Raw genomic sequence first — 25785 nt, 5'->3', positions numbered from 1 at the left:
TTATAACTCTTCCTGAGGTTGCAAACACAAAGCCATGAAAACAAAGATTCCAAAATTCAGAAGAAAAAAAAAGAAATACAATTCATCTTGTTGATGGTTAAGTTCCAAAACCATTTTCTCAATTCTTAGAACATTTTCCACTGAATCAAGCTGCTGTGCTTTAAAAATTCTTTGGGGACTAAAATTTAAGCCACAAATAAGCAGGAACTGCTTCAAACACAACCAAGTGGAAACACGTAAGGAAAAAAACAACTAGAAAGCAAAGGAGTCATAATTTGGCCTTTGACCCAAAAGGTAAGGCCAATGGATGGACAGGACTGGGCCTCAAGTCTGCCAAACAACTAGAGCCCTTCATGTAAGGAATATATGCCATTTCATTTGAATTTCAAATAGCTGGCTAATAATGAGAGAAATCTGAAGCTTAGGTTACTGGATGAGTGAACTCATTACTCCCCTATCTGCTGCTCTCAAGTCTCCAGGAGACATGGAGTTTGAGTTCACTTGGATGAAACCAGTCTTTTTCTCTCAACAGAAATCCCTTTGTAAAAACATCTGCCATCTCATGTTTGCAGGAAGGTTACCCTCACTCTCTCTTCTTCTGGGCTGGAATGTCCTCATTAGCAAGAATTTTAATAGACACCACAAAATGATATTATTCACAGTGGCAGCTTAAAGCAGTAATTCCCCAATGTACTATTTACATGGTATTAAGACCCAATCCATGTTATGTTTCGGCCTTTAGCGTGGCTTACTTCACAGAGTCATGCATGGTCTTGCAAACGTGCAAAAGGGCGTTCAGAATGACGGGGTCCTTTGTGGGCTCCTGCTGATGCCTACAAGACATTTAAAGACAATGGTAAAAGCGATGTCCACCCACAGCAATGAAAATATGGATGGGTTTCTCATCTGCACATATCTGAGAAACAGCAAATTACCCAGCTGGCACTGAACATGTAATGGGCAATATTCTGTTTTTCTCTTAACTCTTCTTTCAATAACAAGTTTGCTTTTCTACACATATTCTAACTTCTCCTAAAATTATGGTAAATCCTACAAAACTGCTGCAATTCCTAAGCCAGGCAAAGGGCAAACCTGTTTGTTTTTTTACTACATTTCTTGAACCCTCTAAAGCAGTCTACAACCTGTCTATAACTGTGTTGAGTGCCAGGCAAAATTATTAATTTGGCTTTTCAAATAATATAGAAGGACAAGGTCTTATAACAAGTCCTTATGTGGGGAAAGTAGGTATATTTGTTCCAAGCATATGGAATTAATCTTTTAGGAAGACAACATAAGGAAAGCTTAAAACATACATTATTCAAGCAACATCTAACTCTGTTTTCCAAACTGAGGTTCTTTAGGTACCATCTTAATACATTTTATTTTGCCATATCTATATATTAATCTTTAGAGCAACTTTAACTTTTTAAATTTAACCTTGTCCTAACAGAATACATGAAAACACCAATTAAACTAATTATATTATCTAATATACCTTAAATTAAATATACAATCTTTATGTATTTTTTTAAGTTTATTTATTTTGAGAGAGAAAGGGAGAGAGGGAGAGGGAGAGGGAGAGGGAGAGAATGAGCAGGGGACGGGGCAGAGAGAGGGAGAGAGCGAGAAAATCCCAAGCAGTCAGTGTGGCGCCTGATGAGGGGCTCAAACTCACGAACTCCGAGATTATGACCTGAGGTCAAGTCAAGAGTCGGATGCTTAACCAAAACTGAGCCACCCAGGTACCCCTAAATTTACAACTTTTAAAATCAAAACCAAAATCTCTCCTCCATGTGCCACCTAAAATAATTTTATGTTCCACCAGCAATATGGCAGTTTGGGGAAACACAGATTTAGTCAACAAAAGGAAATCAACTAAATAGGAAAATTGATCACAAATCTAAACACTGAAGATGGAAAGCTCTCTAGTCCTGAGACCTTGACGAGTATGACTTTATTTTTATCTTTTAAAATGTTACTCTGTAAGGAGTTCATTAACAGAATGCTCCTTCCAAAATGCATATCAGAGTACAACGTAGGTGATGGCCCGGCTCCAGCTAATACTTATTACTCTGTCTTCTTAAGCACTAATTACAAACTTCTATCATGACTGTTCCTTTTATGTGGTTGTCCCTTCAATGTTATTTTGGATGTTAAATACATCCATATCATTAGGCTTCAAAAGTACACAAACCAATTTCTTATCAACAGGTTTCACAAGGTCATCGGGAATCCCAGCTCCCGGTTATGCCGTGTTACACTTACTTGATAAAAACTTCCATGATGCATTTGCAAACCTCCACCCGGACACTCTCTTTTTGGAACATGTCCAGAAATGGCAAAAATTTTTCCTAAAAATAAAAAAAAAAGCACTCTACATGCAATTTACGCAAGTTACTGGAAGGAATTTGCAGGTCACATTTTCCTCGAAGGTCAAAGCAGAGAAAGAGTTGTTCATCTCTCTAAGGCAGCTCAGAAGAGGACTCCCCTAAAAGCAGGGAGAGGGCCCAGTACTACTAAAACCACTTACATGTTCCCAGGGGTCAGGGCTGGGACAGTTAACATTTTGGGAACCATCTGGCAATCTTTAGAGGACCATGGACTTTTCCAGAAAACACAAGATGGGCTTCAGTCTTTTTTACAATTGTACTGACCAGAGAAAGAAGAGTCAGTTATTCAGAGTGACCTCCACATCCCGACTGTGCATTTACTAACTGTGCAACCTCACTCACATTACCCCACCTCCTCCAGCATCCGTTTTCCCATCTGTAAAGTGGGAATCCTAAGTGCTCCTACTTCCAGCAGTGCTGTGAAAACGGTATGAGACAATGCATGCCAAGGTCCAGCACGGTGCTTGAAGAATATGGCAAATGTCCAAAAAATAACAAGTTCTATTTTTAATTAAAAAACACACACACTCCTGTGAGTGCACATGAATGGAGCCAGAAGAGGGGGCAGTGGAAGGGAAGTGGATCCCCTAGGTTTGTACTCGCCCAGGGCACCAGAGCCAACTTGAAGGGGCATCATAGGATATTTGAAAGTTTGAAGGAAACAGAAAAATCTCAATTCTGTCAGACACTGAGACGACTATTATTTCAACACCATTTCATAGTTTCGATGTTAGACTTCACGTGTGACATAAGGTCACCTATGAAAATCAATGTGGAAGAGGAAAGGAGGAAGATAATGTCCAGTCTGACTCCAATGTTTGAGAGGCTGTGTGGTGCTCAAGACAGGCACACATCCCATTAGTGAGTCATGAAAGAAATACAGATGATATTTTTCTTTCAGTCTGTGTACTAATTTTTCAGACGCTGATTAGGTTGTTATGCCATAAATACTGAGGTTGTTTAGACCTAACTACTTTATATAAGGAACCATTAAGTATTTCTTTTGGCCCGGGACACCAAGCGAACCTCTGACTCAGAAACAGATTTCCAAAGGTAATTAAGGCACGTTACTTACCACTGAGAAGAGAACGGAGAAATCATGGAAGTGGGCGATCACTTTCTTAATTATCGACTGAAGCTGCAAAATCACACAGAAAACACATTTTATTTAATAGAACTTGGGTAGTTTTAGTTTTCTTTTTAATTTTTAAGTGTTTATTTATTTGTGAGAGAGAGAGAGAGAGAGAGTGTGAGCAGGGGAGGGGCAGAGAGAGAGGGAGACACAGAATCCGAAGCAGATTCCAGGCTCTGAGCTGTCAGCACACAGCCCGACGTGGGGGCTCGAACTCACGAACCGTGAGATCATGACCTGACCCAAAGTCAGACGCTTAACCGACTGAGCCACCCAGGCACCCCAGAACTTAGATATTTTTAAAAGGCAACCTTCTTTCATTATTTGAAATTACAAGCACAATAAGGGAAACCTGGATCACTCAGGAAAGGGGAATTATTAGGGTGGGTTAGGCCCTGTATTAGTCTGCAGTCTTGCGGAAGCCACTGCTCAGACTCATCATCGTCTTCTGTAAGATGGAGAGCAAAGCAGTGTCTTGCTCACCGTGAGGATTAATGGGACAGCTCACGTAAGAGCCTTAGAGCAGTGTCGTGTGTATCCTCGGGAAGCTCTCCATTCAACACAGCTATGAATATGCAAGGGGTGGGCAAACTTCTTCTTCAAAGGGCCACAGAGTCATCACAACGGCTCAGTTCAGCTATGGAAGCTCAAACGCAGCCCCAGAGAACATGTGAACGAGTGGGTGTGGCTGGTTCCAATAAAATTTTACTCACAAAAACAACTGATGGGCTACATGTGGCCGATGGGTCAGTTTACAGACCCCTGTTCTAGCCCATCATGACCTTGTATTTACTGACTACTTCTGTGGAGAGGCAATGAACTGAGTTTGCCGGTGGAGTCAAAGGCCATGTCACTCACTACCCCGGGATGGTGCACAGTCCGTAAGGTCGGATCCAAATACCCAGGTACCGATGTCCACCAGCCCTCACCCTGAGATGTACCCAGTCCTGCTGACAGGGAGAACCACAGAGGTGCTTTTTCTAAGGAAAATATAAATCCTTGCCCCTGGCTACTGTCAAGAAGAGAGAATTCACTGACAAGTACTTGTGTTTATACTCAAAACACCGCTGTTTAAATCATTTCTTTAAATCACTTAAGACAAGGGGCTCACAACTCATATGGGCGGCTGTCCCGAATGCAGGCTGATCCTTGGGGTACCTTTTACACGTTGCTTCTAGATATGACAGAGTTGTACGGTGTAATTATTCCTCTCTCTTAGGAATGGACTATAGTAAAATTACTGTGTTAAAGTCTTCAATTAAATGGGTCCCTAGGATCAAAGTCTTACCAAATGCTCCTCAACAAAAATTCTAATGCAACTCAGTCTTCATCTGCGCCCAAGATCCTGATGACCCACAAGGGATACGAACTTTGCCCTCACATGCTTTATTCACTCAACGATGCTTACCAAGAGCCTGTTGTGCGCAACTATATATTGTTTTCATCACACCTAGAAAAATGTCAGGTAGTCAGTGCCTACTCAGTAAATTCTAATGATGAACTATTTTAATCTGCAAATGGTGAAAACATTCTTACCAAAATGTTAGAGAGAATTCTAAACTTCTCACAAGAACATGTAATTAATTTTCTTGTATTAAGTTAAGCTAGAAATTGATCACAGGCAATAAATGCCAGAACATCACATTATTAAATACAAAATCAATTATTAATTAGGTCAAAAGTTACTTTAAATGAAGCTTCACTGGACTCTGTATTGGAGGGGGGAAAATACCTGATATCAAGGACTTTATTGAGTCCGCTGACAAAACTACAGTACGGACTGTGGAGTAGCCAATAGGAAAATGTAAGTGTCAAATTCCCTGAAGTCGATTCCCAAACTGTGGTTACACGGAGAATGTCCTTCTTCTTAGGAAACACTCACTGAATTCTTCAGAGGCAAAGTCACATGATGTATGCAACATACCCTCAAAGGAGTCGGAAAAAATGTAAACACATATTGATGTGCGTGCATGTGTACACAAGATACTGATAAAGCAAACACGGAAAATGTTCACAGCTGGTGACTCTTAGTAAAGAGTAATGGGAGTTCTCTGAGCTATTCTTCCAATTTTCCAAGAAGCTGGACCTTATTTCCAAATAAAAAGTTAGTTTAACTGGAAAACACAGGCCCTTTATTTACTGGTGCCAAGCAAATGTGCCAGAGGATCCCATATGACATCTCACCTAATCCTCACAACCATTCTGAGTGTAGGACTATTATTCCCATTTTATAGGTGAGGAAACTGAGGCACAAGGTTAAGTAACTGAGTAAAGTGAGCATGGCGCGGATACGGCGGAGCTAGGATTCGAACAAAAGATTATCTGACTTTACAGCCTGACCCATGCAACATGCCTATTTGATTCAACAGAATAAAATTTCTAACAGCGTGGAAATGAGAGAAGCAAATCCGTTACCTGAGGGTAGGAGTCTTCAAATGCACGATCTGGAGTCATGTGCTTGATGACATCAGCCAAAACGGTATTCACCTCTCGTTTCTAAGAGGGGAAAATAAACCTGTGTTAGACACTGAAAGGCAGTCGCTGTTTTTCTGGTGGCAAGGACAAATAACTTCAGAATATATCACATACCTTCCAGGAAACAGTTTCAAATATTCTGCAGGAAATAGTATAAGGGGAGAAATTCCACCTGTATCACAGCCCTGAAGGGAACTACTTCTGCACCAGGTCAGGACTAAAACGTGTTCTCAAAGGTTCTGGGGTGTTACAGCTTTCCCTGGATGCTGGTAAAATCAGCGTGCCACTTTCTGCCTGCCTGTCCAGGCTGTTCCCCAGACACTGGCAGGAGCACCGAGGCATTGTGGGAAGTGCACAGAGTCAGCCCCTCCGAGCTGAGCGACCTTGATGCTCACTTCACTCTTGTCATCTCTATCAGGGGTCGGCCAACCACAGCCCAAATTCAGGCCTGTGCCTATTTTTGTACAGCCCACGAACTGAAAGTGATTTTTACATTCAAACAAAAGAATATTTCATGACCCAAATTATGAGACTCAAATTTCAGTGTGCATAAAGTTTATTGGAACACGGCTGTGCTCACTCTTATTGTCTGTGGCTGCTTTCACATACAATGACAGAGTTGGATACTTGTGACAGAGATTGTATGAGCTACAAAGCATCAAATATTTACTATCTGCCTCTCCACAGAAAAGGTACACTGACCCGTGGAACAGTGAAGCCTCCTGGCAAGGTCTCTATGAGGCTGCACAGCTCACAGGTAAAGTGCTTGGTATTTGTTACTTAAGGTATTTGTATCACACACATTTGTCATCTAAAGAGCTGCCGTTATATTTATTCTCTCACTTAATGCTCATTCATCTCCTTGGCATGAACGGGATTATCCCCATTTCACAGATGAGGAAGTGGAGGCTCAGACAAGTTAAGTGATTTAGCTTAGTGGTGATTCTGAAACTGGGATTAGAAATATGCCAGGGCAGCTGGAACATCTCATAACAGAAAGTAAGAAGGGCATCAAAGACTATGGAGAGCATGTCAGAAGGACTCGGGAGCCACTTGATGACACACCCACTGGGCAAAGGGGACAAATGAGCATCAGCAAGAATAATGTAACTCAAGTATATTTAAATCCATGAAAGATACCAACAACTACTCACTGGTCACCTTTGAGGATGCTGAGGAATCAAATCCTTATCCTACAACTAGCAGAGGAGAAAAAGCAGCATCAATCCTGCCTTTTTCTGTACAAACTTGCACTTCAGGGTAACCAAATACCTGATATGAGGAGGTCGTCTTTCTACAAGTATCCCAGCTAATAAACAAAGAAAAGCTGCTAATAATTCCAAGGATCACCAATTTGCAGCCCCTAAGAAACTATGAGATGCAACGAGCTTCGGCGGCTGCCCACGATATAGGGAGGCAACAAGCCACCATAAGCCTCCCAGGAGAAGTAGCAAATCAGCACCCGCAGGGCCAAAAAAAATCGAATCTGAAGATGATTAAGTTTCTAGAACTAACTGCCCACTGACAGGAAATAGACAGCAGAAGAACACAGTGGACACCACCACAAGACACAACTAGCCAGACCAGATGGGGAAACTCTACGGGACAAAAGACCCAAATTCTTCCACAAATAAATCACAGACGGAGGATAAAAGGGGAAGGGAAGGAGGAGGGGAAAAGAGAGAGAATTTGTAATTTAAAAGAACTCTTAGGAGTCTACTGCCATGTATGGGTCTTATTTTAATCCTGACTGAACAATTAAAAAAAATACAAGACAACTGGGGAAATCTGAACGTTGAATGATTTTAATTTTTTATTAATTACTAATTTTTTTTGTTGGGATAAGATTAAGGGAATCCTATATTTAACACACATGTGCTGAAAACTGACAGATGAAAACACAATGTTTGAGATTTTCTTCAGAATAATCCAGGGGTAAGGATATAAATGAAACAAGATTTGTCACGAGTTGGTCATTTCTGGGTGAGGATTATAAGGGAAATCATATGTTTGAAATTTCCAAAATAAGGATAAAACAAAAATTGGACAAAATAAACAAAATCAACAGACCAGCCTTATATCATGTTTAAAACGAGGCCAAAACCAATTTATCAAGTTAGAGGGCAGGATGGTGGCCCCCAAAGGCTGGGGGCTGTGACTAGGAGCAGAGTCCAGGGAGCTTGGGGGCTTATTCCTTACTTCTTGATATGGACCATGATCACGCGGATATACTTTCCTTAGGTAGCAAATTCACAATACATGCATTTTTCGGCATGAATGCCTGAATTCAGTTTTTAACAGCGGATGAAAATAAGCATTTTGGCAATAGGATGTGAACCCAGTCCTGCCTGCTTCTAAGGTCTGCTCTCTGACACACACAGTATTTCCCAGACTGAGGTTCTGGTCTGGGCACAGGAAAAGAAGTCCCTCTGCTTAGAAAAAAATTACATGTAAGTCAAATATGTTTGAGAAATGCTACTTCCTGGACCCCCAGGAAGAGTCCCAATGCACTTTAGAATGTAAGCATCTAAGGGATCCTATGGGGGAAAAACTGCTTCCCTTGGTAATGGAGCATTTCCCCAATTTGCACGCGAGCATGACACTTTTGTGACAATACGCATATCAACCCTCCACCACACTACAGGATAAAAGGATGCCATTTTTATAAATTAAGGACGATTACCACTGTAAAATGCCTAAATGCCTATTCTAGCCTTATTTATTATTATAAACACGAATAAAAACATAATTCTTCCAAGGGCGCTTGGGTGGCTCCACTGGTTAAGCATCAGACCTCAGCTCAGGTTATGATCTCACAGTTGGTGAGTTCGAGCCCCACATCGGGCTCTGTGCTGACAGCTCAGAGCCTGGAGCCTGCTTCGGATTCTGTGTCTCCCTCTGTCTCTGCCCCTCCCCCTGCTCACACTCTGTCTCTCTCAAAAACAAACCAACATTAAAAGATATCAAAAAAACAAACCCATAATTCTTCCCAAAACGATCCCACAGCCGCACATACCGTGAAATGCTTGCAGGTGTACTCCACCCATACCTCGGCACAGTTAACGTAGTCCTACAGAGAAAAAGTAAAGATGTGTCTACAACAGGAACACCATGGCTAACCCTAGAGTGAAAGCTCATCACATGCAGATCCCTTCAAGGGTTCTGATCATCATTAGAGATGACAAGTGATAGGAATTCCAAGACTGGTTGGCTCATCTACAGAAAAGTCTAGCCCACTGATCTATCTTACCCTAAGAAGCAAAAGTTATATAGAAACACAGGAGTTGCTGGAAACTAACTAGACTTCCATTTCTGAATAACTACTTGGGCCATAATAGAAATCTGGGAAAAACTGAAGGGCAGCAGAGATCAAAGTCAGGAGTCCTGGCCACACCTCAACAGAGACACTGACCGTGGATCTGGTTGAAGAGCTTTGCTTAAATGTGATTTTTGCAGGTTCTGAGAAAAAAAAAACAGACATCCTGCCTTTAAAACATAAACTCTGGGGCACCTGGGTGGCTCAGTCAGTTAAGCGTCCGACTTCAGCTCAGGTCACGATCTCGCAGTCCATGAGTTCGAGCCCCACGTCGGGCTCTGGGCTGATGGCTCAGAGCCTGGAGCCTGCTTCACATTCTGTGTCTCCCTCTCTCTCTGCCCCTCCCCCGTTCATGCTCTCTCTTTGTCTCAAAAATAAATAAATGTTAAAAAAAAAATTAAAAAAAAAACAAACCATAAACTCTTTTTCTGATAGAGAGGTGATGTACAGTTCGTAAAAAGGTTAAGAAAGCACTGAAGATTTTAGGTAGGAAATTCTGTGTTAGATTCAAGTGGGGGTGGGGGACCCACGGAGAGACACTGGGATGGTCATGGAAATGGCAGTTAACAGCTAAATAGAGCTGCCTTCCCTGGAAAACACTCATGTGAAAAAAAAAATGCTCGAGGAAAAATACAGTCTGCAAGTGTATCTCTTCTGCTCTGACACTTTAAGGAGAAGAAAAAAAAGAGAAAATGGGAGGGAAGAAAACACTTATGTCATTCACACAAGAAAAGCCAGCTGAGAAGGTGAACTTAATGAGGCCATGTGAAGCTATAGACTGAAGGAAACCATTAACATGGGCTTCTGATGAAGGGTGCTTTGAAGCACTTAGGGACAGACCCCACAGGCCCAGAGACTTTGGACTTCTGCATCCTAAAGAAGCTTTTTAGTTAGCCACTCGGGTTAAACAGAATTTCAACAGCTGAAGTTTAGTGAGGGTTTTGTTCAACTTAACATAGGTATGTGATTTTGTAAACAAGCTTCTAATTTTTCTAAGTTAGATCAGTATTCTCAACCACTACTGTAAACAGGTGACTGGCAAGGAGGTTATAACTGAACTCTAATATTTCCTTCTTGGTAAATGACTGTCAAATGCTACACACCCACATTCAATTATTTGCTGTGTTTCAGTCTACATGTTTGTGTCCAAAACGCATATGTTGAGAATCGTAGCCCCGCAATGTGACAGCATTAGGCGTGGGGCCTTTGGGAGGTGACGAGGTCATGAGGGTTGAAGCTTGATGAATAGGATTAATGTCCTGATTAAAGGGACCCCAGAACACCCTCTCCCCTTCACTCCCTCTCCACCTAGGGAGGAGGAGAAGCTGGCAGTCGGCAATCCGGAAGAGGGCCTTCACCGGAATCCGACCACGGTGTCCCCCCGATTCCAGACTTGTAGACCCCAGAAGGGCAAGAAATCAATTTCTGTTGTTTGCAAGCCACCTGGTCTGTGGTGCCATTAAAGCAGCCAAGCTGAGATATGCTGCTGGCAGGAGAGGAATGGTTTGAAGGGTGGTGAAGTCTGCCCAGCTGGTCCTTCAGCCGAAGACAGGCAGGGCCATTTACCCAGTGGCGGCCACGTAACTTGCTGATGTGTCGCCCACGAGGACAGTGAGACGTGAAACCCAAACTCTACAAGACTGTGGCCATCGCTGCATACTGTTCCAGCACCTAACAGCAGTGGACCCATCTTTCCACAACTCCGTCCAAGGGGCAACAATTAGAATTCCCTTTTGCTAATTATACGTTGGCTGCTGAGCTTCCATTTAAGAATATCCTACTCAGTTGATATTTTCAAATCCAAATACTATAGACAGCTGCATTTGGATGCTGTTTGCTAAGTCAGAGCAGAGGTCTTTCAAAGTTTCAAATATTTTTTCTCACTTTACACTTTTACTACATCTTGAAGCCTAAAGAATTAGACATAATTAGGATAGAAAAAGCAAAGAAATAGATCTTTAGAGTTATCAATTCTCCACTATAGGTTAACGAAAATAATTTAAAATAGTATCATTTCTTGGGGCACCTGTGTGGCCCAGTCGGTTAAGGGTCTGACTTTGGCTCAGGTCATGATCTCATGGTTCGTCGGTTCAAGCCCCATGTCAGGCTCTGTGACGACAGCTCAGAGCCTGGAACCTGCTTCAGATTCTGTGTCTCCCTCTCTCTCTGCCCCCTCCCCTCCACCCCCTCAGCTCACGGTCTGTCTCTCTCCAAGTAAATAAACATTAAAAAAATTTTTTTTTAAAATAGTATTATTTCTTAAAACAAAATAAAAACCCAGACGTAGGATTAGTGAAAATATCTTTTTTTTTTTTAAACCAAGAATTTACTGCCAGACTTGGACAAAAGGCAGTCTCTCTGAGGTCTGAATGGTCACCCACCTGTGGATTCTTCAACTTAGTGATAACTTTCCAAGCTTCATTGAGAATCTGGAGTCGATCACCCTCAGGAGGGTCAGCCAAGGCTAAGTTTAACCCCAGTGAGCGAAAAAGAAGATGCTTAAAAAAAAAAAAAAAAAAAAAGAATAGCAAACCATTGCAATACTGGAGATTTTAAATCAGAGCACCTTGAGGCTTACAGGAAAAAAAAGGCTGTAACCCTTAGCTCGTCTCATGGCTAATCTTCCAACATCTTCCTGAAGCTCTACCGCAGCCCTACATGCAAGTTAGAGACACTCAAAACAAAGAGCTGGCTCTGTGCACTGCTCTGATTCATGAGACACAACATTCTTGTGGACAGAGCTTTTTATAAATCATGAGTGAAAATACATTTTTAAAAGATGGAAGCCCAAGCCTTTCCTAAATACTTCACAGCGAGCTAATTCAATAGACTTAGTTCAATAGACACTGGCAGCAACTTACATGTGTCTAACAATCCCAATCACTAACTCACCTTCCAGCATGTTCTTCGGAAACAATGCCTGTTTTCTCTGTTGGCCCAAGAACCCCCACACAGGACCCTCTCCCTCGAGAGCTGTCGGGTAAACAGTGCCTATCTGTTCTCCCACTGAGCATCTGGTCAAGAGCCTACCTTGGGGAAACCCGACTCATCACACTCTTTAATCATGCCAATGAAATCCATGGACCTCGTGGCGATGAACTCGGCCCGGAAAGCAGACATCACGGAATTCAACAGCAAGGCGCTGCAAGACCCAAGTGCCCCATGTCAGAAGAACTTCCTCTTAATGAAAGGTGCTTTAATTTTAAGCACATATGTTGCTGGGAAGGATGAATGAAAGCTCTTTAAAGGTAAGGCTGGAAAAGAATTTTAAAAGGCTGGAGCAAAAAGGCAACCTCTAGAGACTAACACAGTGTTCTGTACTTATTTGGAACTCAGTAAATGTTGAATCGGCTAGCTGGATTGACGGACAGCAAGCAATCACATCCATTTAAACAGATGCAAAATGAGCATGGTGCACTAATAAAACTAAACATCAAGTAATAATATTGATCCAAGCTGCAAATATATACCCCCATCTCTTACAAAAAGCACTGTTCTGGGACCTAGGGACATGTGACTTAGGGACATCTACCACAGAAGGGAAAAGAGAGGGGAAACCTCTTGTGCCTGGAAGACAGGAAGATGGAATTTATCTCAACCCTTCCACTTTCCACAGCCCCATGGGGAAAGGACTATTATGAAACCCATTTTACAGATGAGGAGACTGAGGCAGAGAACTCAAGTAAGTGACCCAAGTTCACAAAGCTGAGAAAGAGTAGAGCCAGGCACAGGAAGGCGATCAGACTCCAGTTTCCTGACCTCTGTGCCATCCTGGCGCTCTGCTGACCCTCTTGCCCACGTGAGCATGCCAAGCTCAAAAACCAAACCAAAACAAAACACAACAAAAACAAATGACTTCCATTTCCAAACCATGCTTTATGAATTTAAAAATACTTACTTGTTTCCTAGTTTCTTGCATCTCTCCATCATCTCAGTTAGCAGGGCCTAATTAAAAATAATAATGAAAGCCATGAACTTGGAGAATCTGAAATGACATTTCTCACAAAGACATCTCCAAAGTAATACTCTAAAACAGATGTAGCCACATGCCCATTTCCAGAACTCTGAGTCTGGCGAAGATAGGGAGTCAGGGGCAGGGAGGAGTTCAACTGTATGGCACTAAACATCATGGGTAAGACCTCAGGCCCTGATGCCCTAGGGCATCAGGCACACTTGGGCTCAAATCCAGTCTCTCCAACTACCAACAATGGGGCCTTGGACCAGTCACCTGACTTGGTGAAGCCTGGGTCTCCTCCCCCTTTGCCAGAGGACCCAAGTGCTACCATCACACGTGCAAGATTACCCTAGGATGGTGAGGGGTCTCCTGAACCCTAGACACCAATGAGAATGGAAGTTTCTTGACTCCCCACCTCTCCTGTGATGCACCGTCCCCCTCCAGGTCCTTCCCATTTCACTGAGAATTTGCTAGCGCCCACTGTCCATGGTGAGATGCACTTCGCATTCATGATCTCCCCTCTCACAACCAGCCAGGAGGCAGGCTCTCTATTCTGCCACTGCACAGGTGAGAGACCGAGCCATGTAACAGTGAGTGGCCTGCTTCGACCAAGGTGACACACGGAGCTACTGCGGGCCAGACGTGACCCAGGCAGCCTGGCACCAAAGGCTAACCTCATCACTTTTCCTCCCAACGAATTTTGAGGCATGTATTTCCTCCAAAAGGAAGTAAATGTTTTACTCACTGGAATACTGTTAATGGCTTTAGAGCTATCTTAAGACAATTACGTACTTCTAATCAAAGAGCTCTTGTTCTTTAAAAAAAAAAAAAAATCAATGGAAGAGGTATCCTTTAGGTCAGTGGTTTGGGTAAGGTTTTGAATGGCACAGACAAGGTCAACAGTAGAACTAAGGAGAAAGAGTGCTCACCAGGCTCCCAGCTAAGCACCACTGCTGCCTTTTCTTGTTTACGCTTCACAGTATCCTTGGGAGGCCCGCCTAAGTCATTCCCACTTCACAGAAGAGAAAGTCCAAGCTCAGATACTTTGACTTTAAGTCACTTCCTAGTAAGTGGTGGAAATGAGATTTGTAGGATTCTGGCCCCCAGTTTTCTTTAGTGCAACTGCACCCCTTCCAGATGTGTCCCTTTGTGTCCTAGTGTTGCCTGAATAATTAAGGTAAAAGCTGATGATGGAGATACTGGCTGTATCCCAGAACCCTGATTTCATTCAGGTTTCTGTCTCTGCACCACAAATATCAGGCTGGGTGCTGTTATGGACTGAATTAGGTCCCCTCCAAATTCTTATGTGGAAGCCTTAAAGCCCAACGTGGTTGCATTTAGAGGTAGGGCTTTTAAAGACGTAATAATGAGAAATAAGGTCCAAAGTGTGGGGCCCTAATCCAATAGTACTGGTGTCTCTTTAAGAGGAAGAGACACCAGGAACACACACGCACAGAGAAACAACCATGTGAGGACACAGTGAGAAGGCAGTGCAAGCCTCATGAAAAACCAACACTGCCAGCACTTTGATCTTGGACTTCTAGCCTCCAGGACTGTGAGAAAATAAATTTTCCACACATTAACAAAAATTTTTTTTAATGTTTATTTATTTGAGAGAGAGAGAGAGAGAGAGAGAGACTGCGAGCAACACAGAGGCAGAAAGAGAGGGAGACACAGAATCTGAAGCAGGCTCCGGGTTCTGAGCTGTCAGCACGGAGCCCAAAGCGGGGCTCGAACCCACCACCAGAGATCATGACCTGAGCCAAAGCTGTATGCTCAACCAACTGAGCCACCCAGGTGCCCCGAGAAAATATTTTTTTTTTGTTTAAGCCATCCAGTCTGTTAGGGCAACGTACTATGGTCTGAACGACCACCCAACTCCCAAGGCGAGGATATTAAGAGGTGATCAGGTCATGAGGGTGGAGCTCTTACAAATGGGATTAATTCCCTTATAAAAGTGGCCCAAGAAAGCTCCCTTGTGCCACATGAAGGCACAGCAAAGGCAGCCATCTACGAACCAGGAAGCAGACCTTCACCAGACACCAAATCTGTTGGTATCTTGATCTTGCACTTCCCAGCTTTAGAACCGTGGGAAATACCTGTTACTTATCAGTCACTCAGTTGTGGTATTTTGTTATAACAGTCAGAAGGGATTAAAACGTAGCCTGAGCAAATTAACACAGATCCAAACCTATCGCAGTGGTCTCATTCCCTTTGCTAATGGGGGATTTATACAACTGATGCATAAGAAAAGGTTTCCTTGTTCTTAAACAGGAACCCAAGGAACTGAAGGCTCCTCATCTTTCTGCCTCTGGATGCTGCCATGTCTGGATGTGATGACTGTAACGGCTGCAGCCACTTTGCTATCTGAGGATGATGGACAGAACCTGCCTCGCCCACGGCCTTTACCTGTTGTGTCAGAGAACACACTGAATTATTTTTGTAGGGCCAGTTAGGTGTTTGTTTCTTATAGTCAGAAGCATCTTAGCTGATGATAAAGTTGCCAATGTCACAAGTGGCTTCCCTAACCCTCTCATGGGATATTTATACTTGAAAAGTCATTCTTGGAGACCAATATCAAAGTGGTTTCTGGAAAAGATTGAGAAAGAGAGATTCTACAGGATTATCAGACTGATACTGCCCAACACACACAAATAATCACACATTCAATACCTACTTATGGAGAAACTTTAAGACACTAAGTAGTATTCTAGGCACTGGGGACAAGGCAGTGAGGAAATCAGAAAACCATGCCCTCGTGGCTTATTCTCTTACACACCCATGTGCACGCACGCGAGCTCTTGGCCCACTACCTTTGACAAGATGAATTAGGGCAAATGCCAACATATGGACAAAACATCCTGGCCATTAAGACAAGTGCGTCAAAAGTTCTCTTTTTCACAGGATACAAATGCATTACAAATGTATCCAAAAATGTAACTTAAAAATTTTTAAAAGCTCTGTGATAATATAGGAATATAGAAAATGCCCACAAGTGCCCACGGAGCCAAATGATATAGATCTCAGGCAGGTCTGTTAGAGGTTATACATTTCTTCTGAGAAGTGACAGGATTGATTATCTTTGGCAAGAACAAGAGGAACAATAGCTCAAACCAGACTGAGATCGAAACAAGCCTATTGGCTGGGATAAACCATGAAAATGTGCAGCTCAGCATATTAGCTCGTACACACACATCAGAACTTAGAGGACACAGGAGACTCAGAAGGCCCCTACATTTATTTGTATATTCGTTTTTTCATAAAAACTATAAAAATTGGGGCCACCTGGGTGGCTCAGTCGGTTAAACGTCCAACTCTGGATTTCGGCTCAGGTCATGATCTCACAGTCGTGAGATTCAGCCCCGGGGTCGGGCTCCACACTGAGAGTACGGAGTCTGCTTGGGATTCTCTCTTCCTGTCTCTTTCTGCTCCTTCCCTGCTCCCACTCTCTCTCTCCAAATAAACTTAAAAAAACACAAAAAACACTATAATAAGAAATGATTATGGAAAAAAAAGTTTAAACCATACCACCTTATAGTAAGTAAAATGTGAATGCTTTCCTTCCTAACTCCTGCTTCCTAGGAAATCACCAGTGTCAACAGTGTGGTGTTTATCTTTCTAGACCTTTGTCTATACCCTGTGAATATATAGCTTTTTTTGTAAAAGCCCAGCTTGGGATTTTTTGTTTTATAAAAACGAATAATCTTGTACACACTGGGGTCACAAGTTGCTTTTTTTACTCAAGAATCTAGCATGGGCCTCCCTCTTCCCATGTCAGTACACACATCTACCTTATTCTTAACGGCTGAGGAATCCCTACCACACATAGAACATTATTGTTCCGATTGTTGCTGATACACTTTCAAAGTTTTTTTATTCTGAACCAATTACAGACTCATAAGAAATTGTAAGAATAACAGAGGTCCTGGGTAACTGTTTCCCAGCTCTCCACAATGGTGACATCTTACTTAACTACAATTGCATTATCAAAGCCAGGAAATTGACGTTGGTAGAATACCATTAACTAGACTATTCCACCAGGTTTTCTGTTTATTGCGGGGAAAGGGGAGATCTTTGTGACAATTCATTAATATATATGAGTTTATATAACCACCATCTTATTTAACTATTGGATTTTTAATGTCATCTCCAGATGAGGGTCATTTACCTACTTCAAAAGTACAGGAAACGCAAAAGAAGTTGGACCAATACCGTGTTTCTAAAAGCTTTCTAAATTGAGAGCAACTCTCATGCAGCTAAGAGTGCTCCCAGATTTGTATTTCTGCTTTTGCTACATAACCTTCCAACCAGTGTTTACAAGTACTGCTTCATTAAAAAATATATATAGATTGAATATATACGTATCCTATTTTCCTTATTTCTCTGAACGAAGCAAACATGTAATGGGTGGGCAAAATCATAAACTGATCTTATGTCCCTTCCCCCGTCAGTCCAAGTCTCAAAGAAAGTATTTCAAAGTGAATAAAAAGAAATCCTATACCCCACACATTACAAGGAGAAAATTTTAATTTCTCATATTATTTCTCTTTCACTGGCAATTTTTTCCTAATTCAAAAGAATGAAAGTGATACGCCTATACGCTTCGGCAGAAGTCAGCAATGGCCAAGGCTAGTGCTACATGTGCACCGCCAGCCGCATCACGTGTTAGAGAATTTACAGGGCAACTCGTAGTATGCCCATTAGGTAACAGTCCCATGGGTCAGTTTGTTAGGGCCTTTAAATCCCTCCTCAGGTATAGCCATTAACAGCAGTTTCTAGAAAGAGTTTAGGAGTTGAGAGATCTCCTGGGTTCAGAGTTACCGATAAAATGGCTACATGGCTTTGACTGTTTCTAGTGGTATGACCTTAGCAAGTTGTAAGCCTCGGGGGCCTCATCTGTATCACAGGGATAACAACAAAACCTAGCCTCAGGAAGCCGAGCATGAGGAAGGCAGACCAGGCAATGGAACTAACGCAGGGCCTGGCACCCAGAGAGCCTCAGGAAGAGGTGATTATGTGAAGGGCTCCCGGGCTTAGCATCTCTGACTCACTTCCCACCTCCACTCCTCACATCCAACAAATTCGACTCTGAACACCTCCTGACATGACTGAGGGTCACAGAACTTAACAAGAGGTATTTGTTCTGATGTGAAGTGAGGGAAAAGCACCACAAAATTACACACACAAAATCCTTACCTCTAAAACAAAAACACAGAGCAAGAACCGGAGCGGACAGAGAAATATGAGTACGGAAACATATCAAAATGTTAACACGGCAGGATTTTAGGTGGCTCTTTTTCTCCTTTTCACCTGTCTTTTCCAAATTCTTTCCAGTATATGTATTTTTATTAAGGTTTTCTGATTACAGAAATCTTCTCCTTCCCGTTCCGCGGCTTACCAACCCTTCTTCTTTCTCTCATCCACCTGGTCTGCACCTGCCAGTCTGAGGTTCGAGTGTTGCTTGTTTCCCATCGTCCTCCTGATGGAAGTTCTTCAAGCTCTGCCTGATCTCCACCACACCACGTTCGCCAACTCTGTAACCCGGTCCACATCCAGCCAGCCCAGTTTCTCCCTGTTCTCCAGTAATGCTGGCCTCCTTAATATGCCTCTTACCTGCCTCTACGTGTACAGTTCCTTCCCTGGGCCCTTCCTTTACTCCCTGAACCCACCCCCTACTTGTTTCCTGACCTGCAGGTCAGCCCAGAACCCCATCTGCCTCAGTGAGTCCCGCAGAGACCAAACATAAGGATGGCAGCCGCTTGCTTTGCCTGGTGTCCCTATCTCTTGGCCACGCACTGATGTGTATTATCACGGTCACTTCATGACAGCCCTTCAGGGAAGGTTCTAGCATTGGCCCCATTTTACAGCTCGTAAAACTGAGGCACAAAGAGATCAAGGAGCCCAAGGCAACACAGCCATAATCTGAACCCAGCACTGCCCAACTGCCTGTCCGGCCTCTAAAGATGCACTTTCCTCTTCATTCATCCAACATTTACAAACCGCACTGCACAGCTTAGCAAGGGACCACATGGATTCCCCGTCAGACAAGACCCACCACTCATGTCAGGGACCAGAACTTTCTCCTTCTACACCTCCCATACCACCTCTGGCAAACGAAAAGCTACTGAAAATGATGAAAAGCTTACCAAGGGATTTGTTTTCACTGCCCAAAAACAGATCTTAAGAGATGGTTACTTTTTTCCATGCAGAATGTGCCTGAAATTGAGGGCATAAGTCCATTTTTTTACTTACTATAATATTATTTCAGTTCTTTGGGGGGCAGGGATCCTGTCTTCAAACAACAAAAAAGTCTTTCTAAATAATGACTGATTTTTTTTTTTTTTGGATTTCAATGTCAATCTGAAATTTCATATGGTAGATATTCATGGCTGAAGCCATTTCTCCTGTCCCCTATCTTACTGCCTGCCCTGTATATTTTCGGCCAAACTGACAACCCCCTGTTTGGGAGGCATGGCCTAATGTCCCAAATGACACATCCCAGCCACTCAGAGTTTTTAGGCATGAGACACACTCATTTTCAACACCACCTTCCACAATGACATGGATTCTTCTGCATTTTGAAAATGATTAACATTTTTTTAACGTGATGCTGCAAGTCCCGTATTTAAGTGCCCGAAGAATCAGAGTTTATTATTATTCGGGTGACCTAATTTTTTTAATCACTTCTTCTGGCACAGTAATGATTTCCTAGAGTTTTACTCCCTGGGAAAGCTGTGTTCCCAGCTTCCGCCATCCTTTGAGATTACTGGTGCTTAAAATAAAAGGAAGAATGCCTTATGACATGTACCTTTTGTTTTAATCCAATTTGTCCTTTTTGTTAAAATAAAGAGGGAAAAAAAAACAGTGTTCCCATTTTCAAATTTTCAAACCCATCAAGCCTGCTGTCACTCAACTGAACAGGTGGGGCGCCTCTCTTTCTAGTCAGGCTTGCGGTACCTCTTCCCAGGAGCCTGGGCCACCGTGTGGCTGCTGAGACACCCGAAGATCACAGAGATCGACCAGCAAATTTTCAATCTTCCATACATATTGACTTGATTTAAAATCAACTTAATGGGAAAAAAGTCACCTGAAATTTAAGATGACCCTTTTTTTCTCCTCATACTTCAGGATTCAGGAAAATTGAAATGGAAGTAATGCATTATATTTGGTTGAAAAAGTTAGAAAACACAGATAGGCCAAGAAAAGGAAGTTAAGACAATACAAAATCTCACCTTCCGGTGCTATTTTGACATCCCCCCTCCCCAGTTCTCTCATACAGATATAAAAATCATGTCCACAGTCCTAAAAACACAACAAACACTCCAGTGCTACGAGTGGGGGACTCCACCAAGCAACGCAAATCGATTGTCCTATTCGATTTGTGCAAAAAACCCCAAAAAACAGGAATTAACGCTTCCGTTTCAAAGATGAAAAAAAAAAAAGACTCAGAGTGGTTAGGTAGGGACAAGTGACTTGACTGTTCTGTCCCGACAGCTGGAAGCAATGGAGCTGAGATTAAGACCCAGGCACCCCGACTCCAGGGCCCAACGTGAACACCGGGCCATGCTACCACTTAGAATACACACAGCAAGGCACGTAGCATCCTTGTTGAACACACCGGTTATTGCGAACACCCTTACATCATTATGTACAGATCTTCATCATGGTCTTCCATCGTTTTAAATAGGCCCTGCAACATCCCATTGAACCTACATGGATCCCCAAATCTAACCAATCCCTTGTGATGACAGCTTCCAATGCTGTGCCACCACGAACCCATACACCTGGACGTACGTGTGCATGCCTGTGTCTTTACGCACTTGTCCAACTATTTCTACATGCTATTCTTTTTTTTAAGTTTACTGTTTGAGAGAGACAGAGACAGTATGAGTGGGGGAAGGGCAAAGGGGGGGTGGAGAGACAGAGAGAGAGAGACAGAAAGAGAGAGAGAGAGAGAGAGAGAGAATATCCCAAGCAGATTCCAAGTTCAGCACGGAGCCTAACGCAGGGCTTGAACCCAGAAAACCATGAGATCGTGACCTGAGCCGAAATCAAGAGTCAGAAGCTTAACCGACTAAGCCACACAAGCACCCCTTACATTTAATTTTACCGTTGTAAGAGCATTAACGTGACATCTACCTCTTAACACATTTTTTAAGTGTGTGATACAGTATCGTTAACTACAGGTACAGTGTTGTACAGATCTCTAGAGCTTATTCATCTTGCTTAATTGAAACTTTAAGCCCATTTTTAAAAAACTGATTAGTTTGAGAGAGAGAGAGAGAGAAAGAGATAGAGTGCCAGCAGGGGAGGGGCAGAGAGAGAGGGAGAGAGAGAATCCCAAGCAGGCTCCATGCTCGAATCCACGAAACCGTGAAATCATGACCTCAGCTGAAACCAAGAGACCAAGCCACCACCCAGGCTCCCCTACATGATAACCTCCCCCTTTTTGTAATGTTTTTATTTATTTTTTAGAGAGAAAAACAGAGCATGAGCAGGGGATGGGCAGAGAGAGAGGGAGACCTAGAATCTGAAGCAGGCTCCAGCTGAGCTGTCAGCACAGAGCCTGATGTGGGCTTGAACCCACAAACTGTGAGATCATGACCTGAACCGAAGTGGGATGCTTATTAACTGAATGTGCCACGCAGGCACCCCCACTCTGCAATATTCTTTAAGAGGGATTGTTTAGTCAAAGTCATATTCTTTTATCTCTTTCTTTATGGCTGTCAAGGTTATTTGCAGCTTCCAGGAAAAGGGAGGTATACTTGAATTTTGCTCTCCACTACGTATCCGTGTTTAGTAGCAAGACCCCTTCTTCCTTCTCCCCACAGACTAAATTCTGAACCATCTGCTGAAGTAGCTTCATCTACCACAGTTACCAGGCCAAGTAGAACTGGTGTTCTACTTCTCAGTCTCAGGTAAGAAAAAGAATATTTCTGCTAGTATTCTGATTGTACTTGAATTCCTAACGCTACTTCGATTAGACCAAAAAAAAGAAGGAACAGGAAAAAAATCTTATAAATGCAATTACCTGAGTTTCACTTTCCCTCTGTAAAACGGGGCAACTGTTACCTGTTCTACCAACTTCTTAGATTACTGTAAACACGAAAGGGGGGCATGAAGTTTAGTGAAGAGGCAATGAAACCCACTGGCCCCGTAGCCACATTCTACGGGTTGGTGTCCAGTCACCATGACCTGAGGCACGTGACCTTTCAGAGGTATTTGGCCTCTGTGAGCCTCCCTCCCAGAGTTGTTAGATGAGACAACCAAGGAAAAGTGCTGAGCACAGAACCAGCCACCATGGTGAGCCCTACCCTTTGAGACGGCTGGCTAGCACTGGGGTTGCTGTGGCCATTATCAACGGGCCCTGTTTACATCCCCGAGCACCATGGTGTAGAGGTTGTGACAACACAATGGAAGGGAGGGGAGCCCCAGCATTCCTCCTGTGTGAACTTCACACTGAAGCCACCTGGCAGTTACCTCGGGGGCATGGTACGAGATGCACTGGAAGATCCAATCCATGGCAGGTGAGTACAAGGGCAGGTAGGATGGGAGCTCCACTCCCTGGACCACCAGCTGGTTCTGGACTGTATCGCCATGAATCTATAGGAGACCAAATAAACACTCAGAAAACGAGGGGAATAATAATCAACGAAGAGCAAGTAACTCACAGACTGTGCATACTTGTAAGCATTTGGGTGGCCTCGAGAGAAATAGCCTGGTTTCTCAGGTTTTTTGTTGTTTTTTTTTTTAAACTAGAAAAAACACACAGAAAGTTTCCCATGTCGCCAAGCTGAGCTGTTTTGGGAACGCGCGCCGTGCAGAGAAGTAACCTGACAAAAATGGACCCAGCAGATGTGAGGAAGAAAGGCTGATCAACTAGAGACATTTCCTGTTAACACATGCATATTAATTCTCCCCACTTCCTCAGTACAATCAACACATTTTAATTATCTGTAACAAATGCGAGTACAATTTTGTGGGGTTTACACATTTAAAGAGCTTTAAGGCAATCTCAACTTGGAAATCCAACTGGGTTTTGTGAATTCGTGATCATATAACTGTTATATCAATTAGCTGTTCCGACAGTGTTCTCTTACCTGTTTGAATGTGAGGAGAAAGTCAAAGAAGTTCTTATTCAGGCTTTCTTTCAGATGTGGAGCCACCTCCATCCCCACCTGTGGCCAACCAAAAGAAAACTACCTTGACTCTGGACGAACAGGTTGCAAATAATATATACGGTGGGATCCCATTTTTGTAAATTAAAAATAGACACAGGAATAAATGTAGGCATTGAGTCCAGAAAGTTAATTTTTCTTCTTTTTGCTTATCTGTTTTCTTATTCAATAAGCATGCATGCTTTTATAAGAAAAACCACAGAAGCTATTTTTAATGAAAAAGAGGCAACATTTGCAGTAATCATCTTTGCAATTTCCCAGAGGTAATGAAGGTATTTCTGAACAGATGACCAAGAGAACAAATCAATACAGTGCAAAGGAAGAAAGTACCCTCAGGATTGTGTATACAATATTCTCTTCCTCTCAAAAGAAAAAAAAAGAAAAGAAACACACATGTGGCCGCACTTACTAGATGAAGCAAAAAAGACTTTGGTATAAGACAGTCAGCTGGGATTTCACCGGTGCATTGTGAAAACCTACAGATTCATTCTTTGCTGGGCAGTCATGGAAGCAGACAAGCTTTTTTCAACGTATTTTAAGCAATTTTATATAAGACCAGCATGTGGTGGAACAATGCTATAACCCATTGGCTCCTGCATTCGTTGTTAAAAAAAGAGTGGAACATTCCAGCTGAAAAATTTTGCTAATCATAGAGAAGGCAGCCAGAGCCCTGGGATTGGATGGAAAAGTGAAGGTATGAGCTACGGAGGGGAGTTCATGGGTTTAAAACAAAAGCATAGTGGGGCGCCTGGGTGGCTCAGTCAGTTCGTCGTCCAACTTCAGCACAGGTCATGATCTCACAGTTGGTGGGTTCGAGGCCCGCATCGGACTCTGTGCTGACAGCTCAGAGCCTGGAGCCTGCTTCTGATTCTGTGTCTCCCTCTCTCTCTGCCCCACCCCCACTCACACTCTGTCTCTCTCTGTCTCTTAAAAATAAATAAATCTTTAAAAAATAAATAAATAAAACAAAAGCATCGTAATGTTTCTTGAACTGAGCTTCTCGGATACATCTCAATTCCAATTGCTACTTAAGCACAAAACAACTTTGTACAAGAAGGTGCTTTTCTGGGACCCGGTTTCCTCAAACAGGGACAGATTTCCGCCCACTCACCTCCCCCTACTCAAGGTCACGAAGATGAACAATAATGATATTTTTTAGAGACCATGAAGAGTCCCTTTGAGAAGAATCATGCGCGATCTATGGGGCGCTGACTTCCAAGGGCAGCTCCGTGGCTGTTGAGGTTTTCAAGGACAAGCAGCAGATAAAAAAAAATACTAACAAACATCAGATCCAGTTCTACTGTGTTCTACTGTCTTCCCTTCCACTTAATCATACCGTAGAAAAGGCAGTAATTATCTGTTAGGCAACAGTTACGGAAGGCCCAGTGAACAAGCAACAGCAATGAGCTGAAGGGGCCGTGACTTAGCAGAGGAGTTAATCATACTTTCCTTTAATAAACAGCTTTGAGCTCCGCCCACGCCCTACCCACTCACTGCTTTTCTGTGTTTTGTTTCTCTTTCCATCAAGACAAATGAGCAGCTTGGAAATCTGCTTGGGTCTAAAAGATTTCTACCCAGAGTAGCAAGGGTAGTAGCTCATGATTTCCACCGGCTGTTTCCGCCTGCCTGGCGTGCATTCCCTATTTCTGGCATCAGCAAATTGGATTTATCTTTGGGGAAGCAAACCTCCCTCTTACAGCATTAGGTTTGAGGAGAAGCTGGACCCATCCTACCCTGAGTTCCTGGGGTAGGCACAAGATCCAGGCTTACTCAGGTGGCAGATCTCATCCCATGGCCACAATGACTGGTCTACTGAGGGACAAGTGACCCAAGATGGTCCACTGAGAGTCAGCCATGAGGCTCTGGCCCACACTTCTGAGGAAAAGGCATTCTCTTTCCACTGGGAGGATGGAAGCCTGGAGCTGCTGAGTAAGGGACAGAATGAAGTCAACCCAGATGAAGGCAGAGCTGAGTGATGAAGGAGAGGACAGTTCTCGATGACACTCTGAAGGCCCTTGGAACTAGCCATGCCTGCACTGCCCCGAGATCCTTCAGACACATGAGCCAACAAACCCTCCTTTTTGCTTAAAATAGAATGAACTGGGTTTTTGCCGCTTGCGACTGCAAGAATCCTTAGGGATGCACAGGCTGTCCCTTTTATGTCAAAAGACTTAGTAACTACCCAACGTGGGCAACTGATGCAAAACCTGGGTTAACAAACATCATTTCAACAGATCAACTGCATTCTGTCACCAGTCTTCCCGGGTTAGGTCTGCAGTCTCTCTTCACTGTCACTAAGTTTTAAAGTTGCATCTGCCATTGTAAATGCCAGAAACAGA

The 25785-nt window shown here is 43.1% G+C and overlaps 1 protein-coding gene across 6 annotated transcripts in view; it reads right to left on the bottom strand.

Moving 5' to 3' along the window:
- Nucleotides 1–25785, bottom strand: part of VPS35L (VPS35 endosomal protein sorting factor like) — a 118237-nt gene that overhangs the window by 42884 nt on the left and 49568 nt on the right. For 5 of the 6 annotated variants that reach the window (XR_003415260.2, XM_053213381.1, XM_027043142.2 and 2 more), the window contains 10 exons: nt 23369–23446; nt 22749–22871; nt 13212–13258; nt 12344–12455; nt 11695–11811; nt 9014–9067; nt 5938–6018; nt 3466–3528; nt 2266–2351; nt 753–833 (listed from right to left, as the gene is read on the bottom strand). Coding sequence is in view for 5 of the 6 variants with exons in the window: in XM_053213381.1 (XP_053069356.1) it covers nt 753–833; nt 2266–2351; nt 3466–3528; nt 5938–6018; nt 9014–9067; nt 11695–11811; nt 12344–12455; nt 13212–13258; nt 22749–22871; nt 23369–23446 (842 nt within the window). In the remaining variant the exon portion in view is untranslated. The remainder of the gene's footprint in view (nt 1–752; nt 834–2265; nt 2352–3465; nt 3529–5937; nt 6019–9013; nt 9068–11694; nt 11812–12343; nt 12456–13211; nt 13259–22748; nt 22872–23368; nt 23447–25785) is intronic. The other variant, XM_015067202.3, reaches the window with a different exon arrangement.

The sequence above is a fragment of the Acinonyx jubatus genome, chromosome E3 (genome assembly GCF_027475565.1).
Source record: "Acinonyx jubatus isolate Ajub_Pintada_27869175 chromosome E3, VMU_Ajub_asm_v1.0, whole genome shotgun sequence".
NCBI classification, from domain to species: Eukaryota; Metazoa; Chordata; class Mammalia; order Carnivora; family Felidae; genus Acinonyx; species Acinonyx jubatus.
This window is presented reverse-complemented; position numbering and strand designations above follow the sequence as displayed.